This window comes from Falco naumanni, chromosome 6 (genome assembly GCF_017639655.2).
Source record: "Falco naumanni isolate bFalNau1 chromosome 6, bFalNau1.pat, whole genome shotgun sequence".
Classification (NCBI taxonomy): domain Eukaryota; kingdom Metazoa; phylum Chordata; class Aves; order Falconiformes; family Falconidae; genus Falco; species Falco naumanni.
In genome coordinates this window covers 82862436-82886567 of record NC_054059.1, presented here as the reverse complement: position 1 = coordinate 82886567, position 24132 = coordinate 82862436, and the positions used below count along the sequence as shown (strand labels likewise).

General features: G+C 38.5%; 1 protein-coding gene across 2 annotated transcripts in view; it reads left to right on the top strand.

Annotated features, from left to right (window-relative positions):
* HEATR1 (HEAT repeat containing 1) overlaps positions 1-24132 on the top strand; it is a 38667-nt gene that overhangs the window by 13425 nt on the left and 1110 nt on the right. For both annotated transcript variants that reach the window (XM_040597482.1, XM_040597483.1), the window contains 27 exons: positions 167-364; positions 1998-2181; positions 2453-2601; positions 4675-4867; positions 5426-5598; positions 5957-6124; positions 6951-7193; positions 7933-8064; positions 8477-8583; positions 9636-9779; positions 10539-10657; positions 10926-11047; positions 12522-12650; positions 13952-14182; positions 14896-15022; positions 16126-16292; positions 16928-16974; positions 17798-17921; positions 18778-18918; positions 19136-19425; positions 20204-20354; positions 20858-21016; positions 21635-21769; positions 22027-22131; positions 22225-22393; positions 23101-23255; positions 23634-23792. In XM_040597482.1, the coding sequence (XP_040453416.1) occupies positions 167-364; positions 1998-2181; positions 2453-2601; positions 4675-4867; positions 5426-5598; positions 5957-6124; positions 6951-7193; positions 7933-8064; positions 8477-8583; positions 9636-9779; positions 10539-10657; positions 10926-11047; positions 12522-12650; positions 13952-14182; positions 14896-15022; positions 16126-16292; positions 16928-16974; positions 17798-17921; positions 18778-18918; positions 19136-19425; positions 20204-20354; positions 20858-21016; positions 21635-21769; positions 22027-22131; positions 22225-22393; positions 23101-23255; positions 23634-23792 (4221 nt within the window). The remainder of the gene's footprint in view (positions 1-166; positions 365-1997; positions 2182-2452; positions 2602-4674; positions 4868-5425; positions 5599-5956; positions 6125-6950; positions 7194-7932; positions 8065-8476; positions 8584-9635; positions 9780-10538; positions 10658-10925; positions 11048-12521; positions 12651-13951; positions 14183-14895; positions 15023-16125; positions 16293-16927; positions 16975-17797; positions 17922-18777; positions 18919-19135; positions 19426-20203; positions 20355-20857; positions 21017-21634; positions 21770-22026; positions 22132-22224; positions 22394-23100; positions 23256-23633; positions 23793-24132) is intronic.

Genomic DNA, 24132 nt, shown 5'->3' with positions numbered 1-24132 from the left:
TTCCCAGGTTCCAAAGCATACCATTACAGCAGACAATAACTTGTTACTAATGACAGAAGGTAACAGTGATTTAATTGAACATGTATATGAAAAATGGTGTAAACTTACAGTGAAGTCCCATGTCTTACAGACTTTTTGTTATTTTCCCTTCACTCCCTTTTCTAAGGTTGATGATCTGATACTTGTTGCTGAGACGGAATCTGACAGTGTGAGGCAGAAAGTAACTACTCATTTAATTGGTTCAGTGCTTGTTCAGTGCTGCTGCAATACACAGATGAAGGAAAGTTATTTTTCAGTGGCTATCAGAGTCTTCTGTTTCTTGGATAAGAAAATAAAAAGCCTCAGTGCTTGTGATCCTGCAGAGGTAAGATGTAAAGAGTTTGGAGAGGGCATTTTCTATGTAATGGAGAAATTTTATTTTTTTTTATTGGAGGACAAGAACTTCAGAAACCTTGAGAAGGACTGAAAATGTCACCTTCATTTCTATTCAGAGCAAACCCACACTTGGCAGCAGTACTAGAAGCTGCCATAAAGAATTGCTCTTACATTTTACCACTCTAGTGAGTCTGCATTAAAAATTTAAGAACTCCAGAGCTTTAGGCTGGCATCCCACCAGCAGGTTCAATGTTTCAGTGCTGTGGGCTTGGCATAAAGTTTGGGGCGTTTCTGCCAGCTACCCATTGTTTGGCTTAGGAATACCAGGGCTTTTAGTCATTGAGTAAAGGTTTTGCTGGCTTGTTCAATAGGAGAAGGAAGGAAATGCAGCCGAGTATGAAAAAGAGCTTGTGCTAGGAGCGGTTCCAGAGGAGGGATGTGAAAATGGTCAGAGAGCTGGAACACTTCTCCTGTGAAGAGAGGCTTAATTGGGATTGTTCAGCCTGGAGGAGGAAGGACTCCACGGAGACCTTTTTGCGGCCTTCCAACTTAAAGGGGGCATATAAGAAAGATGGAGAGAGACTTTTTACCAGGGTCTGGAGTGACAGGACAAGGGCAGATGGTTTTAAACGGGAAGAGGGTAGATTTAGGTTGTTGGATGTAAGGAAGAAATTCTTTATTATGAGGTCGTGAGGCACAGGAACAGGTTGCCCTGAGAAGTTGTATATGCCCTATCCCTAGAATTATTCATGGTCAGATTAAGTGGGGCTTTGAGAAACCTGATTTAGTGATAGATATCCCTGCCCATGGCAGGGGGGTTGGACTAGATGATCTTTAAAGATCCCTTCCAACCCAAACCATTCTGTGATTCTACGAATTGCAACCTCAGGCAAGTCCTTGCAACAATATTGAAAGTGTTGTTCCTGAATTTGTTGGGGTTTGGTTATTTGTGCAGCTCCATAAGCACTTGTATTGACACTTGTTGAAGGGTAACATGCAGGTGGAAGGAGGAGCCAATAGAGGGGCAGGAACAATGTTCAGGAAGCATATTTCTGCGTCTTTCTACTACCTTTTTTTGCTTTATTTTTATGCAGACTGCCTACTGGGGTTTTCTTGATTGATTTTGTTGAAATAGTTTGCTCTTTTTTTTTTTTTTGTCAGAAACCTTCATAAGTAGGGCTGTGCTTCTGTACCTCCTCACAGACACATAGCGATACATGGTAATTAGTTATTCTGACCTCAGATTATTCCATTAAAGAGTTTTTATATATACAAATATCTGAAAGATATGAATTATGTTGCTGGAACAGCTAGATGAGAGGATTAAACAGAATGTCCACAAAATGCTGTAACTCCTAATCCCTTTGAAAAGATATTTTAGAGATTGGTCGTTAACTATTCTGTTACCTCTACTTAGGTACACTGTTAATTAAAGTAGTAAGGGCTGGCATAGGTTTTAAAACTGCAGATGCAAGCTTAAACGTGAAATCAGATGTGTAATTCATAAGAATACCTCTCTCTTCTGAGGTTGGGAATTAAATATTGCTAAATTTTAGTGCTAGATTTCTGTCTTCTGTTGGATGAAATTATGACGCTATACATAAATGAATTTTCATTTATAGGAAACTCCCCTAAAATGGTCTGTTGAAACAATAGAGGAAACTTTGGTGCCTAAGGACCTATTAATTGCGTATATAGAAAAGCTCAATAGTGATCAGACTGCTCATGCAGAGGAGTCAGCTATGTTCCTGTTCTTGCTGAAAAACTTCATTAATGGCCTAAAGCCTCCTCTCTCCTTTTCAAAAGGTAGGTGTTTTTTTGACTGTCTTTTATATCAGCGGAGTGAAGAAGGAAGGTTAATTTTTTTTTGTCTTCAAAAGTTGTTGGCAACAAGCAAGCCTTGCTTCCCTGACCACTTTCCTTTGTTGTTATGCAGGTCTGCAAAGATTACTTACTTGTGAACATGAAATCAGCCAAATGTATTGTCTTCTTTTAACTAGAGATGTTTGTTTTCTCTTGGTTTTTGAAGGTGTTGATATGCATCCACTGTGTCTTATTTATAACCTGTATTTTTTAGAGGAAACTTGGTGGAATCCTGAATCTCTGAATCAAGATAGCCAAGACTACCTGCACCTCCTTTTGGGGCTATTTGACCTACTTGTCTGTGGAGCTAGTGAGGGAAGCAATGCTGTTCAATACAGAGCACTGATGAATCTCTTACTAAAGGTATTATTTTTGCTTTTCTTGCTTGGAGTTACTAGTCATCAACTATTATGCAGTTACATTATTCTAAGGAAAACTGAGAAAAATGGAGAATTGATCATGCAGCGCCGCTTGTGGCACGCTAGTACTGTTAGCAGATGGAAGGCTAAGCTTCACCTGATTAGTTAACCCTTATTAAATGTAATAGTAGAAAACTAAAGTGAAAAAAGAATAAATGGACCAGTTGAAGCAAAAGTAAAAATATAACACTGATTTACAGTACAAGGTCAAGAGCTTGAAGTTTGAGCTAAAAGTTTTAATCCTGTCTGGGAGCAAAGCAAACAGTTGCTCTGTAAATGTTGTAAGTTTTTAAATACAAAAATTGAAAGGAAAACTTCCAGAGGACACTGCATGTTTCCTTATAATATCATCTCATGTTTTCTCACCCACATCAAGTGATACATTTTTTTGAAGAGAATAAGGGATTTGGGTGGTCTGGATTCTAGTAGGGAGTAATTAATAACTGTACATTCTGAGGAAAAGAGAAGCAAGTAATTGACACAAGGCTGCTGTTACTGGAATTTGATGCTGTTTCAGCAAGAACACCACATGACAAACACAGACAAAGGAAAGAATAGCAAAAATTTCATAACAAAACTTTTCTGAAGTTACTTCTTGTATATAAATCTGTTTCATTATCAGTCACTCTGAGATCTGGTGAAATTGTACTGATACTGAGCTATTAAATACATCGATTTAGTGCCTGGCTAGTTAAAAGTTGTCAGCAGGGAAGAAAGGATGTTATTTTGGTGGGGTTTTTGACTGAGCAAGGTGGGTCATACTGCACAGAGAAGGTCAGATGAGGGACTACAGAAGGTTAGTAGTGTCCTAGGACCTAGTGAAGGCAACAGCTGCAGTAAAAATTTGCTTCTTTCACTTGTGGAATTCTGCTGTCTCCGATTGTGAGGGTATTAACTTGAAAGGCACAAGACAGTTATTTTTGCCCACTCTAGAACAGTTAATACAACTAGAATCTAAATCTTGGTGGACTTGTGGAAAAGAGAACAGGCAAGCGTATGTCAGAAGCTATATGGGTTTTTCTGGCAAGCTGCGTTCAGTCTGGGAGATGTTGAGTGGACACTTGTGTACGATGAATGAGGAGCTCTTTGGATTCCAGAGAGCACCTTGCAGACAGAAAGCATGCTAGCTAGTGCCAGACCATGTAGTGAGCAAGAACTTTAAAGTGATTTGGGATACTATTAGAAGACAGTGTAAGTGCTTCAAAATCAGAAGCTATCCTCACTACATTTTGGCAGAAAGGTCTTGAAACAAAGTTAAGGTAATTGGATGTAGATGTGTGGAAAAACTGAGCTGAATCCTCTTGGAGCAGCTATTACTATTGGGGGTGGCGGGAGAAGGTGGTCTGACCTGCATCTGCGATGGTCAGTGATGCGCTTATGATTCAAAGTTTGTTAATTTTGGTCCACGCTCTGTTACTGTAAAGCCTATAAAACCAATGCAGGACAAATTCGAAGAATGGAGTTTAGCGTGAAGAGACCATGCAGAAAGCTGTGCTGTACAAGGAAATCAGACGCCTAGCCATCCTGAGATGCTTGTTTATAGACTTCTGAAAATCACTTTGTGTGACTGATGAAAAAGTCAGGGATTACTTAGAGCACTTTTAATATTACGATTACTGCTGTACAAGACAGAAAAATAGAAGTTCTTTATTTTGTATATAACAGTTTTCTTGCACGTTTGACATAATATACAAATATTCATATGGATGTGCTTTCAGTCTCTTATGATCTAAAAAAAATTCCCTTGTATTTACATACCTACAGACTACAAGTTATCTGTTAAACTAAGCAATCCAGCCGTTAAGAAACATGTAGACTTGTATACACATGCAAGTACTGTTTACACAAAAGCATCATCTCTTAACTTTTTCTTCCCAAAGGACACTGTTGCTGACTCTGTAGTTCTCTTTCTGTGTACTCCTTTGATCTGGGTGGTTGATCAGATGTTGTGAGTAGTAGTTTGCCAAATTAAGTTGTTAAACAAGTGCTTTTCTCTTTTTGTTTTGTTAAATTTAAGGTACATCTAAAAGATTCAGAGTTTCTCTTCAAATTCCTTTCCATTTTATGGACTTACAGTTATAACCTTTCAAATCATCTGAACTATGAAGTCAATGCAATGCTACAGACTCAAGCTCTATATATTGGCTATGCACTGCTTGAATCACAGACATATCAAAAAAAGAAACAGCTGCTATCACCATCATCTCCAGGTAAAGTAAAACAGTATTTGTCTCTCATCTTACGATGTAAATCACAGCGGATTTTGGTTTTGTGCAATTTTTACTATGTTTTATACCATGAAGGGTATCTATAATTATTCATGTTCAGCTACACTAGGCTGAGACAGCTTTCTCTGTTGCTGATTCACTGCTGCAGTTATTAGCCCAAGCTTGGAAGTAGGCAAAACCAATTTAATTTTAAATTTTTTAATTTTTAAAATAATTTTGATTTTAATTTTTAAATTTTAGAAGTGTTAAACACTGCTATACTGAAGAGGTCAGTTACAGCACCTTACGTTCTGTGCAGTGTAAGGGTGTGACAGCCAGTAACAATATGAACTCTCTGAGCTTAAACACAAATATAAAGACTGTGATGAAGAACTTCAGAGTCGTGGATCTGTGAGATTCATGTTGGTTTTGTGTAGTTTAAAGGTTTACAGTGGAAAGAGTTTAATTCCAAAGGCCTCTTCAGGGACAGATACAGTAAAATTCTGACCACTCACTTTATACTGTTGTCTTTTCCTCCTTCCTTCCCTCACTCTTTTGCAGTGGTGATATCTTTGCTAATTAACTTGGGTAGTCCTGTGAGTGAAGTTCGAAGGGCTGCTCTCAACTGCCTTCATTCCTTGAGAGGTGTAAAGGAGTCTCTATTTCATCCTGTTCTTCAGCATCTGGAGCAAAAGACAGAAGAGATCATATCTGACCGTACATACATAACACAGGTATTTTTTACATGAAGATGTATATTGATACAAGTTTTGTCTGCTGCTGTGAGCTCTCATCTTTTCTAAAAGAAATCAAGTTAATTGGGAAAGTTCATTGTCTTTGTATACTATAGTAGGCTGATTTTTTTCTGTAGTTTTTTAAAGGACTATAAAAACATTCAAGTGGTTTATCACACAAATAATTGAGACTATCAGTCAAATCAGAAGTATTTTTTTTTACAGTTGAACGTTATTTTATAGCTAAGAATTCTGTTTGTATCTAGGTTGCATTATTATGAAAGCATTGAATAAGCATTGTTCTAAGGTATTTTTATTGCAGAGAAGGAACTTAATTTTCACTTTGTTAATGAACTAGATTATGGAAACTCTATTTGAGGAGCTTGAGACACAGCCAAAACAGAAATCCCAGAAGAAAAAATTGTTGGAGGCTTTGGAAAACATACTTGACGGTGTACAGAACCCTATTTTCCCATCATATATTGCAAGAAACTTAATGAAAATTCTTCATGAAGTCCATGGTGAGGTAAGTGCCGCCTTTCTAGTTGTTTTATGGGTTCTGCACTTGTTTGAAATGCTGAAAACAAATTTCATTTCATAATAATGTTGTTAAATAACTTCATAATGTATTAAGACTATTAGGCATTAAGCTGACACCTCTAATAACATGCAGTAGTGCTGCAAGGTATGATTTAGCGAAACGTAAAATATTTGCATGCTCCATCCAGGAATGTAAGGGCTATACAATTTTGCACTGGAGTTCTTAAGGAAACTCTCTTATGTTACTGAAAAATACTGTTTCAGAAAAAAGTTCTTCCAGAGGAAGTTTATTACCTTGGTTAGATACCAGTGTATGTAGAGTTTTCTGTACAGAACTGTAATGTATTTGTATATATTAACCTTCTCTTATCTAGTTTATTCAGAATTCTCTAAGTTCTGGAAAAATATGAGTTCAGTGTTCAAAAACTGAATGATTATGAATTTTTATGCTCTGTTCAGTTGCACGTGTCTTGAAAGGGTTGTGAACTGCATAGAGGATGACTGTTCTTGCCTCATTGGGGTTTTGTAAGAGACAGCAGTCATAAATAGGTGAAGAAAATTGCCTTTTCTCTGTACTTTAAAAATATGAACTACTACTCTGCGAAGGAGAAGAGCAAAGTAGCAGATGAGCATGTACTCGTCATAATCTCCAAAACATTCTTGTATTTTTCCTCTTGAATAACTGTTGCATAAAATACTGTATGCAGTGTGTTACCAGAGAGGGGATGTAGCAGTAAAATGAAGCTGTGCTATTGGAAGTTTGTTAAAAAGAGGACAGATAAAAACTTCTGTTATGAATTTCCTGTTTGCAGATGATTCTTTCTCACCTCTTGCCTGCACTAGACCGGTTGCTAGAGAAGGTCTTTAAGAAACCTGAGGCAATGTTGAAAGATGAAGTTGTTCTCCTGCATCTCATCCTTGGAAAATTTAATGAATATTCAGCACCTCTTTTGTGCAAAAATCAGCAGAGTCTGGATTTATTTATCAAAAGCATGCATGCTGCCAAGAAAATCTATGAAGAAATTCCATCATTTCAGATCACAGCACTTGGGCAGGTATGACTTTATGAAAGATCTTTATTTTTATGCTTAAAGTAAATAACATTGTTTAGGAATGGATTTACAAGGACCCTCTGTGAAGGTGTCCCTAGCTTTTGACCTGTCTTTCTTCTAGTACAAGTTTTCAAGGTCTCCATAGTGTCCTTGAAACATCTAAACAGGCTGCAAAACTTTCTTAAACATACCAGAAGGAGAAATTGCTGCATGCTTTATGTTTGCATTTTGACAAGTATAGAATCGAAATACTTTACAGCTGAATACCTGTATCATTGCCTGTAGATACTACTGTTTGACTGTCCTCAGCTTTTGTCAGTCATGCAGGAGCTTTACTCCTTGTTTTTCGTCTGAGGAAAAATTGTCAAGAAAATACAGTAGATGAGAAGTAGTCTCATTTGAAGGAGGCTATAAATCAGGCCTATTTAGCCAGGTATTAGTGTATATTTACCAAAGGCTGGCAACAGCAAGTTTGTTCCCCCCACCAGGCAAGCTGTGTGAAAAATTTCAGGTATCAGTATGTCTGATGGGTATTTCACAAATACATGTTTTGCATCTAATGATTCCTGGATATGTACAAAGACATAGTTAATATCCAGACTTCCATGATACATATTCAAACTAACATGCATCTGTGATTGGGTGTCATACGTAATCTGACATACCTAAGTTCCGTAGCTTGTGATTTTGTTACCTTCTTACATTAAACGTCTCTGCATTTTTTCTTTTTTCCCTTTTGTAGATTACTAAACCATTCTTTGCAGCTGCATCAGATGGGATGGTGCAACAGAAGCTATTGAAAGTATTGTTTGACTTACTGTTAAACTGTAAGAACCCACTTTGTGCCCAGACAATTAGCAGTGTGTTTAAAGGGGTAAGTGGCAAACTCCAGGACACAGAAATACGTTCAAACCTGTTGTGGTGGTTCTGTGTTGCTACATTCAGTAACGTTCTTTGTTTATATCATTCATAACATGAAAGGAATTGGAAACTACTTTTCACAGAATACACTTGTGTTCACGGCATGAAAAATTTGTTAAATGACTGCTTTTAGAAGGTATTTCTTTAAAAGCCATGCATCAGTCATTTACTATGCTACTGGAGTGAATTCAGCAGAAGTCACTTCTTTCTGCTGCACTGATTTTAATTTTCAGGATATGACTTGAATATGTGAATTATATACTCATGTGCATGAAAGGGATCTTTTAAAAAAAAAAAGAGGGGGGCATAGATGTGCGATATGACACAATGTTCACTGGTACTTGCATTATTGTTCTTTGTTTCAGATTTCAGTGTGTGCTGAGCAGATTGTCAGTGAACTGGAACCTCCTGAGAAAACCAAAAGTCTGGCCACTGTTCAGCAAACTAGAAGGCAGAAAATGCAGCAACAGAGGTAAAATAACTAGTAAGCCAAAAATATTATCTGTCCAGTTTGAAAATACCACTTGTTTTACTGTGTTGCATAGTTTGTATTGAAAGCATAAGCATGTATTTCTTCTTTTCCCCTGCACAGTAAAATAACTCAGAGCTACTTTTGGCAGGAGAACACCAACTCATGTTGCTGTTGGAGAACTGATGCAACTACAGTCAAAATTAAAAAAAAAAAAATCCAGTAGTTTTAATGTTGACATTTGCTCTTATAGAATTTAGCTGGACATAGTTGAACAAGACTAATTTTTGTAGGTATTAATCTTGATTAGTAGTAAAGATGTATGGAAAAATTACATATACATGACTGAAGCCTACAGATGCTCATCAAAATGTTACTGTTAGTTGACTGAAAAACAGTATTTTTTCTCAGTTGAAATGTTAATATAACCATTAATTTTTAGATCTCTTTGTCTTGTTTCTTCTCTCCGTTCTTACAAGGAAGGATCTGTTCTGCCCACTGTACTTCTCCTTTAAGCATCAGCTGTCAGCCATTGTTGAAACAGGATACTGAGTTGGTTTCCTTGGTTTGACCTACAATACCTGTTTTTATTTTCCTTCACTTGACGGTTTTTAACAATCATAACCCATTAGACTGATCCATCTGTAAACTGTCAGAGTTTATAAACACATGCTTGCACACACCCCCATTGCCTGCACAGTCAGTGGTTAGGCACCTAGTAGTTCTGAAGAGGCAAGCAAATCAGCCTTTGGACAGTGACTTGGTAATAGATATTCCTTTTTTTCTACAGAAGTCTGCTTCATTGTGTAGAATTTTTGTATACTCAGAAGGCGTGCTATACTTGTTTGTTTTTTCGAGTTTGGTCTGGATTTTCTGTTGGTTGTTTAAAAAGTGTTGCTGCTTCAACCAAAAGCCACCTCTCATTGCCATCTCTCCCAGGAGAAGTGGTAAAGGATATCACGGTGTGAAAGAAAATGTGATTGGTTTTGCAGTCTGAAACACTGTACTATTTTCTTTGCAAATGTATATCCTGATTGTTTGCCTTATCATTTTAGAAAGCCTCAAGATGCAGAATTGGCACCGGAAACAAGCCACTTCAGCTGGCAGAGGGTTATGCTTATTCTGGAGTTACTGCAGCATAAGAAGAAACTTAGACATCCGCAGGCATTGGTACCTGCGCTTTTTAACCTGCTAAGCCGGTAATCGTGCCTCCATAACACACGAGTCCTTCAGCATCCTCTTCTGCAGCAGACACTGTCAAATGTTAAACTATGGGCTACTTTCTCTCTGCTTTGTTGCCATGTTTGTAGCTTAGCTTGCCTTTTTTATTTGAATTTATTTTAGGTAAACCAGATGAGGGGAATGTGAAGTTGTTGTGACCTTTTTACCCTTTAAACAATGTGATGGGGTTAAGATTTTTACCTGATGCATAGCTTCTTAGGTTTCTCAAGTGGACGGCTTGGGATTGCTGAGAAGGATGACACCTGTGCTAAAACTGGCACAATTGACAGGACTTTTGTCTTCTGCAGAGCTATTATTATAATACTTTTAAGATTTAAAATTCCTCCCAAAACATTGTGGATCAGCCTTCATCCAGTACAATTTAAGAAAACTATGGCTTTTCCTGCCAGCCCTGTCTCCAGGCACTTAGGAAAGTTTACACCTAGATTGGGTATTTATCTTTTTTCCTTATAACTTGCCTTCACATAGACTGGCAATCATATTTCAGGAAATCTTATACTCTCGACAGTGGATTGATAAATGTCTTTTATTAGACCAGCTGATGTATTTGAAAGCAACAAAGAAGAGACATGTTTTGGCAAACACTTTTTAGATGCCTCAGCTTAGAGCTTCTGTAGAATAAAGATTGCAGTTTCTTATTTCTATCTTAATATGTGGTTTGATCACTTATTTTTTGTCTCCTGTTTCAATTTCTGATTTTTTTCCTGAATGTATAGATGTCTGGAGCCTATGGAATCAGAAGAAGAAAATATGGAATATACAAAGCAGCTAATCCTCAGCTGCCTGCTGAACATCTGTCAGAAATTGTCTTCAGATGGTAGCAAGATCCCAGCAGGTAAAAGTTGCCAGGCTCGTTTCTTGGTACTTGTCTCACCAGTACAGCGTTAAAATAATGGCCTCTTAACTTTTTCCTTCTCTCAGTTTATGTGGTATTGTTGAGGAGAGAGAGATTCTTCTATAGGGTATATAAGTTTGCCTTCTTAATAATTTTTTGTAGGTCCCTTAGGTGTGGATTGCAAATTGAAACCAGTGTTTGAGTGTACCGTTTATTCCTACATGGTTAACCATGAAAGTGTTAATGAGTGAATATTTTTTACTTGCAGATACCCTTGACAAAGAAAAATTCAACGTGGAAGTGATCGTTCAGTGCATCAGAGTTTCTAAAATGCCCCAGACACACCACCATGCACTGCTGCTCCTTGGTGCTGTTGCTGGCATGTTTCCCGTAAGTACTACCTGAAATTTATGTTGGCTTTTCTCTTCAGGTTCCAAATATTGGGTAGAGTGAGTAACATGTATAGAGCTGTTCTATTGGGAGGAACTTTCTGACAGGAGCAAGAGGCAAAATTTACAGGCTCCCTGTCCTTTTAGGGCTTTCTATTCCATTTAAATTTAAAACAAACCTCTGTCTTGATGCTTTGGCCACTTGTCATTTATGAATTTCAGTGAAGCACATTAGAAACGGAAGAAGCTTTCTGACAGCAGCCCTGCTTCACCTTCCCACTGTGGTCAAAGTTCTTGTGCATTGTTTCTTCTTTCCCCTGCTTTTTTATAGGAAGAGTCTAGCTCAACAGCACATGTACAAGATAAGTACTTGTGAGAATACAACACTGAGAAATGTAGTTGTAGTTGATGGTAAAACTAGGTTGACCTGATTTTAATTGACCAAAAAACAGGCCTTTTCTTTTATGGGTTGAAATTTGAACACTCACTCTTCTAAGTAAGATACTTTTGCTTTGAAACTATAAAAGCAGCAAAATGTGTCCAGACCTATCAAACTCATTTTGCGTCTTTATCTTTACCTCACTACTTTCTCCACACATTTGGAAAGATACCATTTTCCCCAAAACGTAAAACTAATGTTTTTGACAAATTTGTGGAGGGTTTGGCTTTTTTATTGTTGGGGTGGTGGTTCTTTGTTGCCATCTTACTGCCATCACCTGCTATAGAACCAAGCTTTTATTCTACAGTAGTATTGGTTCTTAGAAGATTTTCAAGGTCAGAATACAAGGAGCTATCTTGTATGAATCTCACTTTTAAATCTAGAACACTCCTTCAGTTCACTAAAACCGAATGAAAAATGTGCCCATAACTTCTTGCTCTAAGTTCTGGCAATGTCTCAGAAACTTAACTCTCAAGTTAGGTGACACCTCTAATCCAGCTCTCTTAAAATCAATTACTGTGATTACAGTCTAGCCTAAAAAAAGCCAAAAATTAAAATGAGCATGGCTGGTTTTCATTGTATGGTTGTAGATATCACGGATGTTTTACAGATGTAAAAAGAGTGGGTGGGCAAGATACTAAAATCACTGGAACCTGTGCCACACTTAACATTTGTGCTTCTGCAAATCTCCCCACAGCTGCTTTTGCTTGTCGTAACTACCATGGCACTGAGTGGAAGATCACTAGGTGTTGGATCAGACTAAACTCGCAATTTCCACTCTTTAATTATTTGCTTAGAAGTGTATCTTGATTTCTAAATAATATTTAGAACTCTTTAACAGTCACATATAAATAGCTTTAAGGGACACTATACATTTAAAATTAGTTTAGTGGAAATTCTGGAAGATTCTAATGATTGCCATTTTCTTCTATAGGAATCTACTGGCATTTATGGGAAGGAGAAATGCCTTAAGGTATTATACGCAGAGCAGCACAGTTCAAAAAATCAACTAATCTCATCTGTCTTTTTTTTCCAGGATAAAGTTCTCCATAACATTATGCCCATTTTTACATTCATGGGAGCAAATGTCTTGCGTCTGGATGATTCTTACACATTCCAAGTAATTAATAAGACAGTTCAGATGGTTATTCCTGCTCTTATACAGGTAAATTTGTCCACTTAATGAAAGGAGTAGAAAAAAGTGAACAATAAGATTACTAATTGAGTAGATGGTTTAGAGTATCAGTGGTAGAATAAACTGTAGCCTATTCTAGGATTATTTTTAGATCTATACTAGATTATATATAATAACTACGTTAACAGACGGACCTCCTCTGACCACCTCTTAAGGGTATCAGACTACTGCTTCTTTTAATCTTACGAGCTCCTGCACTTTATAAATGGTTTACCCAAAACAGTGTCACAACTGTACCTAAAGAGGACCTGAAACATAGTTCAGGTGTTTCATCATAAAGATGGCAGGCAAGTTCAGCAGAGAGGAACCACTGGAAGTAACAAGAAGGTGATTAATCCTATAATAATACGTCATGGTCATATCAATAGTAGACATGGTCTAAAGCAAGTGGAAAGGTAAAATATTTGACAAATGCTTTTATTCTTCCAGCTGGTGTTTGTGTGGGTTTTCTTCTTTTTGTGTGAACACCTTAGATAAATGATTATAAATCAGAAACACATCAATGTTTTTCAAAGGGGACATTTTTTCTTCGGTCAGGTTTTATTTGCACCTAATAAATCTTAATTCTAGAGTCATTCATAGAGTTAAACATGAAAAATGCCATATAAATTTTGTATGTGAAAATGAACTGGGAAGAAAATGTCATCTTCTAACAGCAGGCTGGGGATTTCCTGGGGGTTTTTTAGTATGTATACACATTTTGCATCCCCTTGCAGATCTCTGCTAGAGAAAGCAAGTTGCTGTGTCTCTTTTTCTTTGTTGTTGTTGTTTATTTATTTTCTATTTAAAACCCTTCATAGCAGCCATCACAAGTTTCTGCGACAAATTATTTATGGCACACACAATTGTTACGTGTGGGGAGAACCCAATGTTACTTACTTGAGATCATGTAGCCTACTTCTATTATTTTTAGTACACCTTTGAATCCAAGAGCCTAACTTACCAGGCTTGCAGGCAAAGTTTTCAGAAGCGTGTGGCATTGCTTTCCCTTGAAAACGTCCTGCTTGTTTTAGCTGATGCCAAGTAACTTTTTTTTTTTTTCAATTTTCCCTTTTTTTTTCTGTTTGGTTTTTGGGTTTATTTGAAACATTTTCCTTAAACACTAAAAAAGAACTGTGTGATTGAAACCTGGTTACCTGCAGCTCAAGATTATGCTTTTAGTAATGCTGTTATCAGGCACACGGTGCTTTCTCTCATTTTCTGAATTTACAAGAAAGAACTTGTACCTGTCTGCATTAACTGCTTGAACTGTTGTACCTGTTTGTACATAGGCTGAAGACAGTGATTTGACAGAGCCCTCTGGAAGTGTGGGAGAGGTGGTGGTAAAAATCATCCGTGTGTTTGTGGATGCCTTGCCCCATGTGCCGGAGCACCGACGCCTGCCGATCCTGGCCCAGCTGATCACTACAGTGGGAGGAGACAAGTTCCTCTGGGTTCTCCTGGTGCTGCTGTTTGAGCAGTATGTGACCAAAACAGTGACTGCGACGTCAAGCACAGACAAGGTTAGAAGATTACTGGGGTCAACTTTTTCTCAAGAAGCTGATCTCCCCCTTTCAGTTTACGGTGCAAGACAAGCCCCTAGGTTATGCTAAAGTAACTAACTCTGAGCTTGTGCTATAGCAGAACCTGATGGTGATGGTGACAATGATTTGTGTTGCAGATACAATATTGTTTTGTCCTGGAGCCTGAATAATAAATCAGATCATATGGTACAGCAATCCTTGACCTGGAGAGCTGTTACTCTAATTATGAAGTGCTTCAGTATTTTTAAAGTTGGGATTTTTTTTCTTTTTATGTTTGTGAAACATGCTACTGGTCTTCCTGTACAGACCACTGTAAAAACACTATTATATTTTTGTGTTGGCAGGCCCTCAGATTAGGTAAAAGCATAGTTTACGGGGAAACCTAAAAGAATTATGAAAGGAATATTGATGAGACTGGGTCTTTTCATCAATATCCCTTTAATAATTCTTTTAGTTTTCCCCCCAAAATGTTATAAATTCCCCATTGCTGTAGCAATTTAATTGCTTGCTACACCCTCTGGAACAATGTTCCCTCCAACAGCTTGCTGCTGTTATCCTTGACGTTAATCCTGGAGTATCCAGCTCACCGTGGCATTTGCACAAACTCAGGAGGTTTTGAGTCTTTTTATCATTGTTAGTAGTATTTTTTTTTTTAATCCTTGAATTATTTTTTTGTTCTAAACCATAAACAGGATGCTGTCCTGGAAGCAGACACTGAATTTTGGATTTCCATCTGTTGCGAATTTAATGTACGTTCTCAGTTCCAGAGCATGATGAAAATAATCCAGTACTTGACAGAGCTGCCAGAGAACAAAGAAGGTAACCACCAAACAGAGCCAGCAAATGCATGTAAACCTTCCTATTACAAGGGACAAGGAGTAATGGTTTTAAACTAAAAGAGGGTGGATTCAGACTAGATACAAGGAAGAAATTTTTTACCATGAAACACTGGAGAAGTTTGCCTGGAGGAGTGGAAGATGCCCCATCCCTGGAAGCATCCAAGGTCAGGCTGGACGGGGCTCTGAGCAACCTGATCTAGTTGAAGATGTCCCTGCTCTTTGCAGGGGGTTGGACTAGATGACCTTCCTTTAAAGGTCCTTTCCAACCCAAACTATTTTATGATTCTAGTACTCCTCTAGACAGAAGATTAAGTGATAACAGAATTATTCTAATTACCTTTTTTTGTAATAAAATGGCTAAGATATGATTACTTTTTTTAATCCTTTTAATTATAGATTTAACTTGAGCCCTTAGAATCAAACAGTAGTCCTCATTTAGAAGGGTACAGTAAATCATTTAGTTGAAATAAAATGTTATTATTCCTCGCAGACAAGATCATAGGGACTACCAGTCATTTTGTTTGGGGTTTTTTTTCAAGGTTTTATTTCTTTCTACTACAATATAGTGGAGCAATAATTAAACAATATGTTTTAATGCTTTTCTAGTCTGTTATTTCAAAGAGCATTGGGGAAGGTGGGTGAGGGTTGTTCCCTTTAAAGTTATGCTGTGCTCTTTTTGTTGTTTGAATACATTTTCTCAGCCAGGAAGGACCAGTTATTGACACTGAAAGCAGTTTTCCCAAATATGTGACACACACTGTATGTGGCCCTGCCTCAAAAGTTTCTCATGTTTGTAGCCAGTGTACCACTTTAGCACCAAGAAAAAAGAAGATTCTTCATGTAAAAATGATCAGGTGGAACGGCAGTGAAATGGCACTACTTCTTGAGAGGCTGTTGAAATGAAAAATTTATCTCCTGTGGTATTTCAGAACATCTTTTTTTAGAACTTTGACATGATTGTGAATACAGCAGAATTACTATCATTTATAGGCATCTGACTGTAGTTTTACTTCATTTCTGTAATCAGAACTCAAATTACTTTTTCTCTTGGCTGCAAATTTGTTTTGTGAATGTTTTCAACAGATGATCCTGGGCCGAAAAAGTCAAGAACATGCAACACACAGCTAAAAAATCAAGATGGACAGCTCTTTAATGTGGAGTCTCACTCAGACAAACAACTTCGGCATTTCAAATTCTTGTCAGTCTCCTTCATGTCACAACTTTTATCCTCTCAGAGTTTTGTGAAAAAGGTAATAACGGCAGATCGCTTTTAAACATGTTAGTAATCGTGCCATACTGTAATAGATGAGGTTTAATTTGCTTTTATTATGGCTTAATATTCAGAGGGGATGAAAGAATACACTGTCCAGTCTATCTTGCCGACACTTTTATTAACACAGTTTCAAAACCTCCTGGTGATGTAAATTATTTTTTAATAAGGCTTTTCCGGACAGACTTCCTTTGTGTGATTGATGAATAGGTAGCAAAGTGAATTTCCTGCCCCAGTGGATTCCCACTGGCTTTATGGAGTCTGGGATTTCACTCGCAGTCTGTATAACTCCAAGTTTTGTGTGAGGTTCATACTGTTAACTTTGAGAAGACAAAGTAAATGTTACAAATTTTAGGGTGCAGCTCTAGCTGGAAGTACTTCCCATTTTTTTAACTGAACATCATCCACCAGCATGAAATGTGTTTGCTACTATGACTGCATTACGTAAGATTCTCAGATTTTCTTCTAGAATGACAGCTGAAGTGCAGATGTGGGGAACTCGTAATTACCATGTCACTGGACATTTCATTCAGAACACATTTGTATACTGGGATATTAACTTAATGAGGGGATGTGAGTTTCACACAACATTTTCATTCTTCCTTTTTAAATCAGATAGTTGAATGTGAAGAAACAGAAGAGCTGCAGACATTGGAACAGAGGTATGTTTTAAATCTGCTCCACTTCTCCTATTTCTAGCTGTTACTGCAACCTGGGAATATTTTGTAATTGTAGTCCCATCAGAATACTTTTTTTCCCAAGGATACTTTTAATACTATCCTTGGCAACAAGCAGTATTTATTATATGCAAGTTATTTGTGGTTTGGTTTGGTTTGGTTTTTTTTAACATGCTTTGGAGTTTTTATTTCTGAAAGATTGTTCTGCCCAATATCCACTCTTTTTGTATTTCTGATGGTGCTTATTTACATACTTGGCTGTAACTATTATGCTATTGATAATGGAGTCTCTAAAAGATTTCCAAATTTTTGGCAAAACAGATAGCTTCATTCATAGGGGGAAAAAGTGTTTTTCACAGGTGCCCCTATATTGGTGTAAGAAAATTACAGATCACAGTTGTAGTCTTTGAGCTGTAACAGCCAGTGATGCAAAATGGAGCGTTTCTTTTGCAGAGGTTTAACTTCCGTGTTTGTTCTAAGTGAAAAAGGGTGTAGGATTTATTTTAAATGCTGTGTTCCTTAAATGCTCATTTTTAAATGTCTGTACCTTCCCAGATTGTTCTTGTTTTAAAGTAGAGATCTTCAGAACTACTGTTGTATGTAGATGCTAATTTGGGGGTACTAGGTAGACTTCTTTAATGTGTACATGATTGTCCTTGTTGCTTTTTGTTAATAGGTGAATATGACCTGCTAGTGTCTCCGTTAAGTGTTTCATTTATTCTTGCTGTTTCATGAAATCTTGTGCTTTCCAGTAATAACTTCTTCAGTGTCCTTGTTACTTACTAAAAGACGCTTCCTTTCCATCTAGGCTATTAGAAGAAGTTCTTCGCTATATAAACACTGTGGCATCTTCAGTGGAAGGAAACGTGGACAAGCCAACAGCCAAATTTTGGAGGGTTCTTCTCAACAAGTCCTATGATATGCTGGATAAAGTATGTCTCAGTAGCCCTCTCTTAGCAGTGGGACATTTCTGCTTTTGCTTATTAGTATGATTATAACCTTTGTAGGATTCTTGTTGGATTAGTACTCATCTTTGTTGGATGTTCTGTACCCGGTGCATCAATTTTTAAACTCATCTAACAACTTCAGTAACTGCAGCTAACAGCTTAGACAGAGCAACCAGAAAAAGAAATCAGGAACGCTTGTTTCCTCTAGTTAGTATTCCACTAGCTGGAAGCAGTTGTGTCACTGTCTGGTGGAGAAGAATGGCTTTTGGCAGCACTTCTCACTGGTAACTCGTAAAATCATTTAACTAATGCTCATGGAACCGTTGTGTATTTCCACATGGAATCTAAATGGAGGAAAAAATCCTTATGCTTTTCTTTCTAATCTTTTTTCTGATCAGAGGGATATTTGTAGAGTTGGACTGGCTGTCTCATTGCATGCTGTGGAGCATACGTCTTTTCACAGCTTGGATATTTTTTTTTTTTTTTTGCCTGTGAAGCATATTCCAGTTTTCATGATGTATGTGCACAGGGCACTTCCAGAAGTATTTGAGGGTAAGGAGGGATAGCTCACCAGCGTAGACAGAAGGAATTGCTGAGGAAGGCTCGGTGCTAGTGGATAATGGCTGGTTAGCAGCTGGTGAACATACATTAGTCCTGTAACTGGAACCTGCTTTGTTCTTTTGCTTGCCTCAGATACAGCATGGCTAGGCTGTCTTCTCTTCTTTGATCCTGAAACCCATGTGGGAGGTTGAAGAGAGTTTGCCTGTCTTATTTGGAGGCTACAATGTCACAGTGCATGGAAGAGTGTTTATGGTATTGTTTCCTTTGTGCTTTCTTGTAGGTTAATGCTTTATTGCCGACAGAAACCTTCATCCCTGTAATTAGGGGACTAATGACAAATCAGCTCCCCTCTGTGAGGCGTAAGGCAATGGACCTCTTGAACAATAAGGTGCAGCAGCGCACAAAGTGGCAGAAGAGCCAGGTGAGGCGAAGTGGGTCAACCTGGTTCCTTTAGCAGAAGTTCCCAGAGAGAGGTTGATGTAGAAGTGGTTTGCTAGATGTGAAGATGTCAAGTGTCAGTGCCAGGTCTGGCAGGCAGCTCTTGAGCAGTGAGACGTAGGCTACCTGCCTTATACTTACCTTGCAGGTTCTGAGCTTCTGATTCTATGCCTGATGTGTGTGTTCTCTTGTCCTCTTAGATCCTGCAGCTCCTAGAGCTAGTTCCTGAGCTCATTGCTATTGTGCAGTGTAGAAGAAAGGAGGAAGAGGAGGAGCAAGCCATCAACAGGCAGACTGCTTTGTTCAGCCTCAAGCTGCTCTGCAAAGGTTTTGGCACAGAAAACCCAGTGCCGTTTATACCTGTTCTGAAAGCTGCCATCGATCTGATTTCTTCAGAGAAGGGGGAAAAGAATGTGATGGGAAGTGCTTTGCTCTGTATAGCTGAGGTCACCTGTACGCTGAAAGCCCAAGCAATACCTCAGCTTCCCAGGTACTGTCAGGTTCTCTTTAACAGAACCAACTGCAGCAGGAAGCAGTTATACTAAAATGCATGACTGAAGCAACGCTGATGAAGGCCCAGTGGCAGTCTGCCCGTGTGTGTTTTGTATAGAAAATAATAAAGGTATTCGTGGTGCTTGGAGGTGCTTCCTGGCCATAGAACTAAGCAGCTAATGGGGAAACTGTAAGAGTTTTGTAACCAGTTGAGTTCCTTACAGAATGTGCTATGTGAACAGAGAAGCAGTCTTCATGGCTTTAGAAAAGTCAGAACATATTCTGTATTTTTACTGTAGAACAGATCGCATTTAAAAACATGAGAACGAGTACAGTTGGAAACCCTGCATGTTAGATTATTTTAATCTCCCTACTCAAGAAGAATTCAAGCATCTTAACTTGTTGCTTTTAAGTCTGTTTTCTCTCATTTACAAACGTAAGTTTCTTAGTGTCATTGAATCTTTAAACTAAAGATGGGGCTTTGAGCAATGTGATTTAGGGAAAGATATCCCTGCCTATTGCAGGGTGGTTGGACTAGGTGATCATTAAAGATCCCTTCTGACCCAAACCATTCTATGATTCTGTGATTCTAAACCTAATATCCTTCATTAGCTTCAAAAAACCAAAATATAGCAGAAGAGCTCAGAATTCAAATACATGTGTAAAAATTCATGTGAAAATTGTCGCTGCAGGCTTAGCAGATGGATTTATGGTATTGGAGATGTGTCTCCAAATGGCCAGTGGTTTCATCTTTACTTATGCTTGGTTATTCACAGGCTGATGCCAGCACTGTTGAAGACTTTGAAAAACAAGAAGGAGCTGATCTCCAATGAGATTTACCTGCTGAGTGCTGTCACTGCTCTGCTGAAGGTTGCAGAAACATTACCACACTTCCTTAGTCCTTATCTTTTGGATTGCTTGCTGCAGGTGAGCTGTCTGATTCCTACACGTATGTAAAGGGGGACAGGATCTGGCCAGTTCCTAGAAGAAGCTACAGAGATCGCTTGTTATCTCTCTGAAACTGAAGTAGGAGTGTGTGCCAGCTGTGTGGAAGGTTGTAACATTACTTCTCTACTCACCTTCTTATGCAGACAACTAAGATACAGAGTATAAGAGCGTCTCCTACTCCTCCCTCTGATAGGTTGTAGTTTGCCTTTTTGGAAAGGGAGATGAATCCTGAAGGATCTTACTGTAATTCCATGATCTCATCAAATGTATCTACCAGTTCTAGTCAGGGTAATTCTGAGCCCCTGCCACTGACATGCATTTTTTCAGTGTTTGTCGTCTGAAGACACCAAAGCTCTGTACACAGGTGTCTGAATGTAAGTGGTGTGAACAGCAGAATTCCTGTCTGACACTTGCAACAGACACTGACTGTAAGTTCTTGAGTTGTTTTAAGTATGCCAAACTTCTGTTGGATTTCCTGATAGGTTGTCCACTTGGAAAAGATTGTGGCCAAGTTTGGTCCTTCTTCCCAGTTAAGCTTACGCATAACATCACTGAAAACCATCCTAGCTACAAGGCTTGCTCCCCGAATACTCTTGCCTGCAGTTACAAAGTGTTACAGTGAAGTGGCAAATACCCGGAAGGTAAGTATTTTTTTCATTCTTTTCCATTGTAATTGAAAAGAAAGAGAAGAAAGAAGAATAAGCAGCGTAAAATTTGGTTCAACTATCCCGGCTGTGTCCCCTCCCAGCCTGTTGCCCATCACCAGCCTACTCCCTGGGGCAGCAGAGTGAGAAACAAAAAGTCTTAGCACTGTTCAGCAATAGCTAAAACATCGGCGTGTTATCAGCGTTGGTTTGGTCACAGATTTAAAAGACTGCACCACATGAGCAGCTGTGGAGAAAATGTAACTCCATCACAGCCAAACCTGGCACAGTCTTTTTATTATCTCTGTTTTCTTTTGTACCACAGTGGTGATTCAGTGCGGTTAGACCTGTCAGAAATGCCTCATTTTAATGTCCTTAGCATGTTAGATGATAAATGCATGAGAAATTATAAAGGCCTTGATTTATCTGCTAGAATTCTCAGGAATCCTATTAACTTGAGTCCCCTGAAAGTACAGGAAAAAGTTGATTTATTTTATCAACAGTATTTTAATGAGTAAATGTGTGCAGTGCAAAAATCCCGTTCCCTTGTTACGTTTCTGGATTACTGTTCAGTATCACCGTTGCCTTTGCATTGCTTTGCATTTGTTTTGGCAGAACTGCCTGCGTCCCCTGATGAACATTTTGAAGGAACACATTGTCACTATGGAGAAGGAGCACCTGATCTCCCATCAGGCTGAGCTGACGGCATTTTTCATGAAAGCCCTGGACTTCCGAACAGAGCATGCTCAGGTGGCTTGTTTAGGGGGATGAACAGCAGCAACTCAACCTCTACACACTGATTCTATCAGTTGTTTTAAAAAAGTATTAGTAGTTCCCATTACATAATGTGCTCTAAAATTCTGGATATGAAATACTCTGTTCTGGGATTGTTCTTGGAGTAGAAAACATGATGGTTAGGTATTTAGTCTGAAACAGAGTTAAAATGTGCTTTGAAAGCTCAAATCCTTACATTTCAAACTTGCAATTATGTTTTCTAATTTTTCTAGGATGATTTAGAGGAAGTTGGTAAGACAGAGGCTTACATTATTGATTGTCTAATAAGTATGGTTATGAAACTTTCTGAGGCTTCTTTCAGACCCCTCTTCTTCAAGGTAGGAAGTTTGAATATAATGCATCTGCATCAGCATGCTTGCATTTTCCAGTGCACAGACACAGGAAAGCACTAATCTGCCTTTCACTTTCAGCTCTTTGATTGGTCCAAAACAGAGTCTACACTAACAGACAGGCTGCTGACCTTCCACCGAATAGCAGATTGCATTGCAGACAAGCTCAAGGGTCTCTTCACCCTGTTTGCTGGTCACTTAGTGAAGCCATTTGCTGAGACACTGAACCAGGTCAACATTTCTAAAACTGGTAAGTTTTCAGTTACTACATAGAGGGAAGCATTGGCAGGCTAACTAATTGCTGAAAGAGGTTAATGGTAATTGCTGAAAGTTTCGTCTTACAGGATTTACTTCACAGCACATAGCTCTCATTTCTCTCTTTCTTCTTTCTCTCATAAATAAGGCATCTTTCTTATTCTGATGGAACCAAAGGACGTTTTTCATCCATGGGCTCTGGGCTGCCAGTACAAAGTTTTGACCACATGAAAATTTTCAATGTCAGTCCCAGTGAGTTCCATGAGAATGAAATTGTGTGGCAAGAGGGTGACTTGTTTCTGTTTGGGGTTGGCTTTTGTGGTTATTTTTCATTCATTGGCTTCTCATATGATATATTCAGACTCCTCTGCTTTCTTGGCCACAAAAGGTATTACGTTTTTGTCATACCTGAAGAAATTCTCTGTATCCACAGGTATGGCCAAGCACTTCCCCTACGGCCTGTGGCTGTTCTCTTTTATGTCCAGCTGACTGTGAATGTCAGCGCCAGACCTGCCTAGGGCATCAGCTAAAAGCCTGATAACATATTGCATCCACTTTATTGTTCCAAGTGACCAGTACATAATTGCTTTGTAGTACATCTTTTAGCTGTATTCACAAACTAACAATGTTTCTGTCATGTGGGGGTGTCTTCTATTTTCATTTTTTTGATGATTTTTTTTCTTCTCCTTGATTGACATGTAGATGAAGCTTTCTTTGACTCTGAGAACAGCACAGAAAAGAGCTGTCTGCTGTTGCAGTTCACCATCGACTGTCTGCACAAGCTCTTCCTCTTTGACACCCAGAAGTTCCTGAGTAAGGAAAGAGCAGAAACCTTGATGATGCCTCTGGTTGATCAGGTATTGACAAACACACAAAAAAGAATTAATAGGTGATTATTTTTTCCCCCATCTGAAAGATTTTTTTATTTTTTTTTACCTATCAGGCCTCAGTCCTCTCCCTGAACAAAAAGGGAACAATTCATTGTCTTTGGGCTGGAGACAGTATTAACTGCTTTGCTAAGGCTCTAAATTACTAATTCTTTTTATCCTCTTTCTAAACATCTTCACTCCTTTCCATAAGGTCCGTACATGTTGTTGCACTTGCGCACAGCAGCGTGCTCCTACTGATGCTCTTTGACATAACTCTTGAGTACCTGAAAGCTGAAGCTGGAAGAAATGCTTTTGGCTGGGTTTGTCTGAGCCTGCATCTCTTTGACAAGCTTTTTACTTCCACAGCTAGAAAATACGCTTGGAGGAGACGAGAAGTTCCAGGAAAGAGTGACAGCACACCTGATACCCTGCATAGCTCAGTTTTCAGTGGCAATGGCAGATGATTCTCTTTGGAAACCACTGAACTACCAGATCCTGCTGAAAACGAGGCACACGTCTGCTAAGGTTGGGGGCTGTCAGCATTTGAACTGGTTTTCTTTGTTGTGTTAGAAAATGGGAACAGCACCCCAAAAACCAGAAGTGGATTAGCCAAGTCATTGCTAAAATACTAACCTAAATTAAAATATTGATACTGTACTACTCCCAAGTTGTAAGGGGGATGTATGTACAACATGGCCTTCTGCTCTTACTGTAAGCAGTCAGTATTCCACGTGGATGTCTTCCATACTGTATGGTCTGGGGTTTTGTAAAGATTTGGTAGCTGTTGGAATAAGAGCTAACCTGGTTGAAGAAAGGGACACTTCAGAGGGGAAACTGGAAGTTATTTATTTATCAACATTCAGAC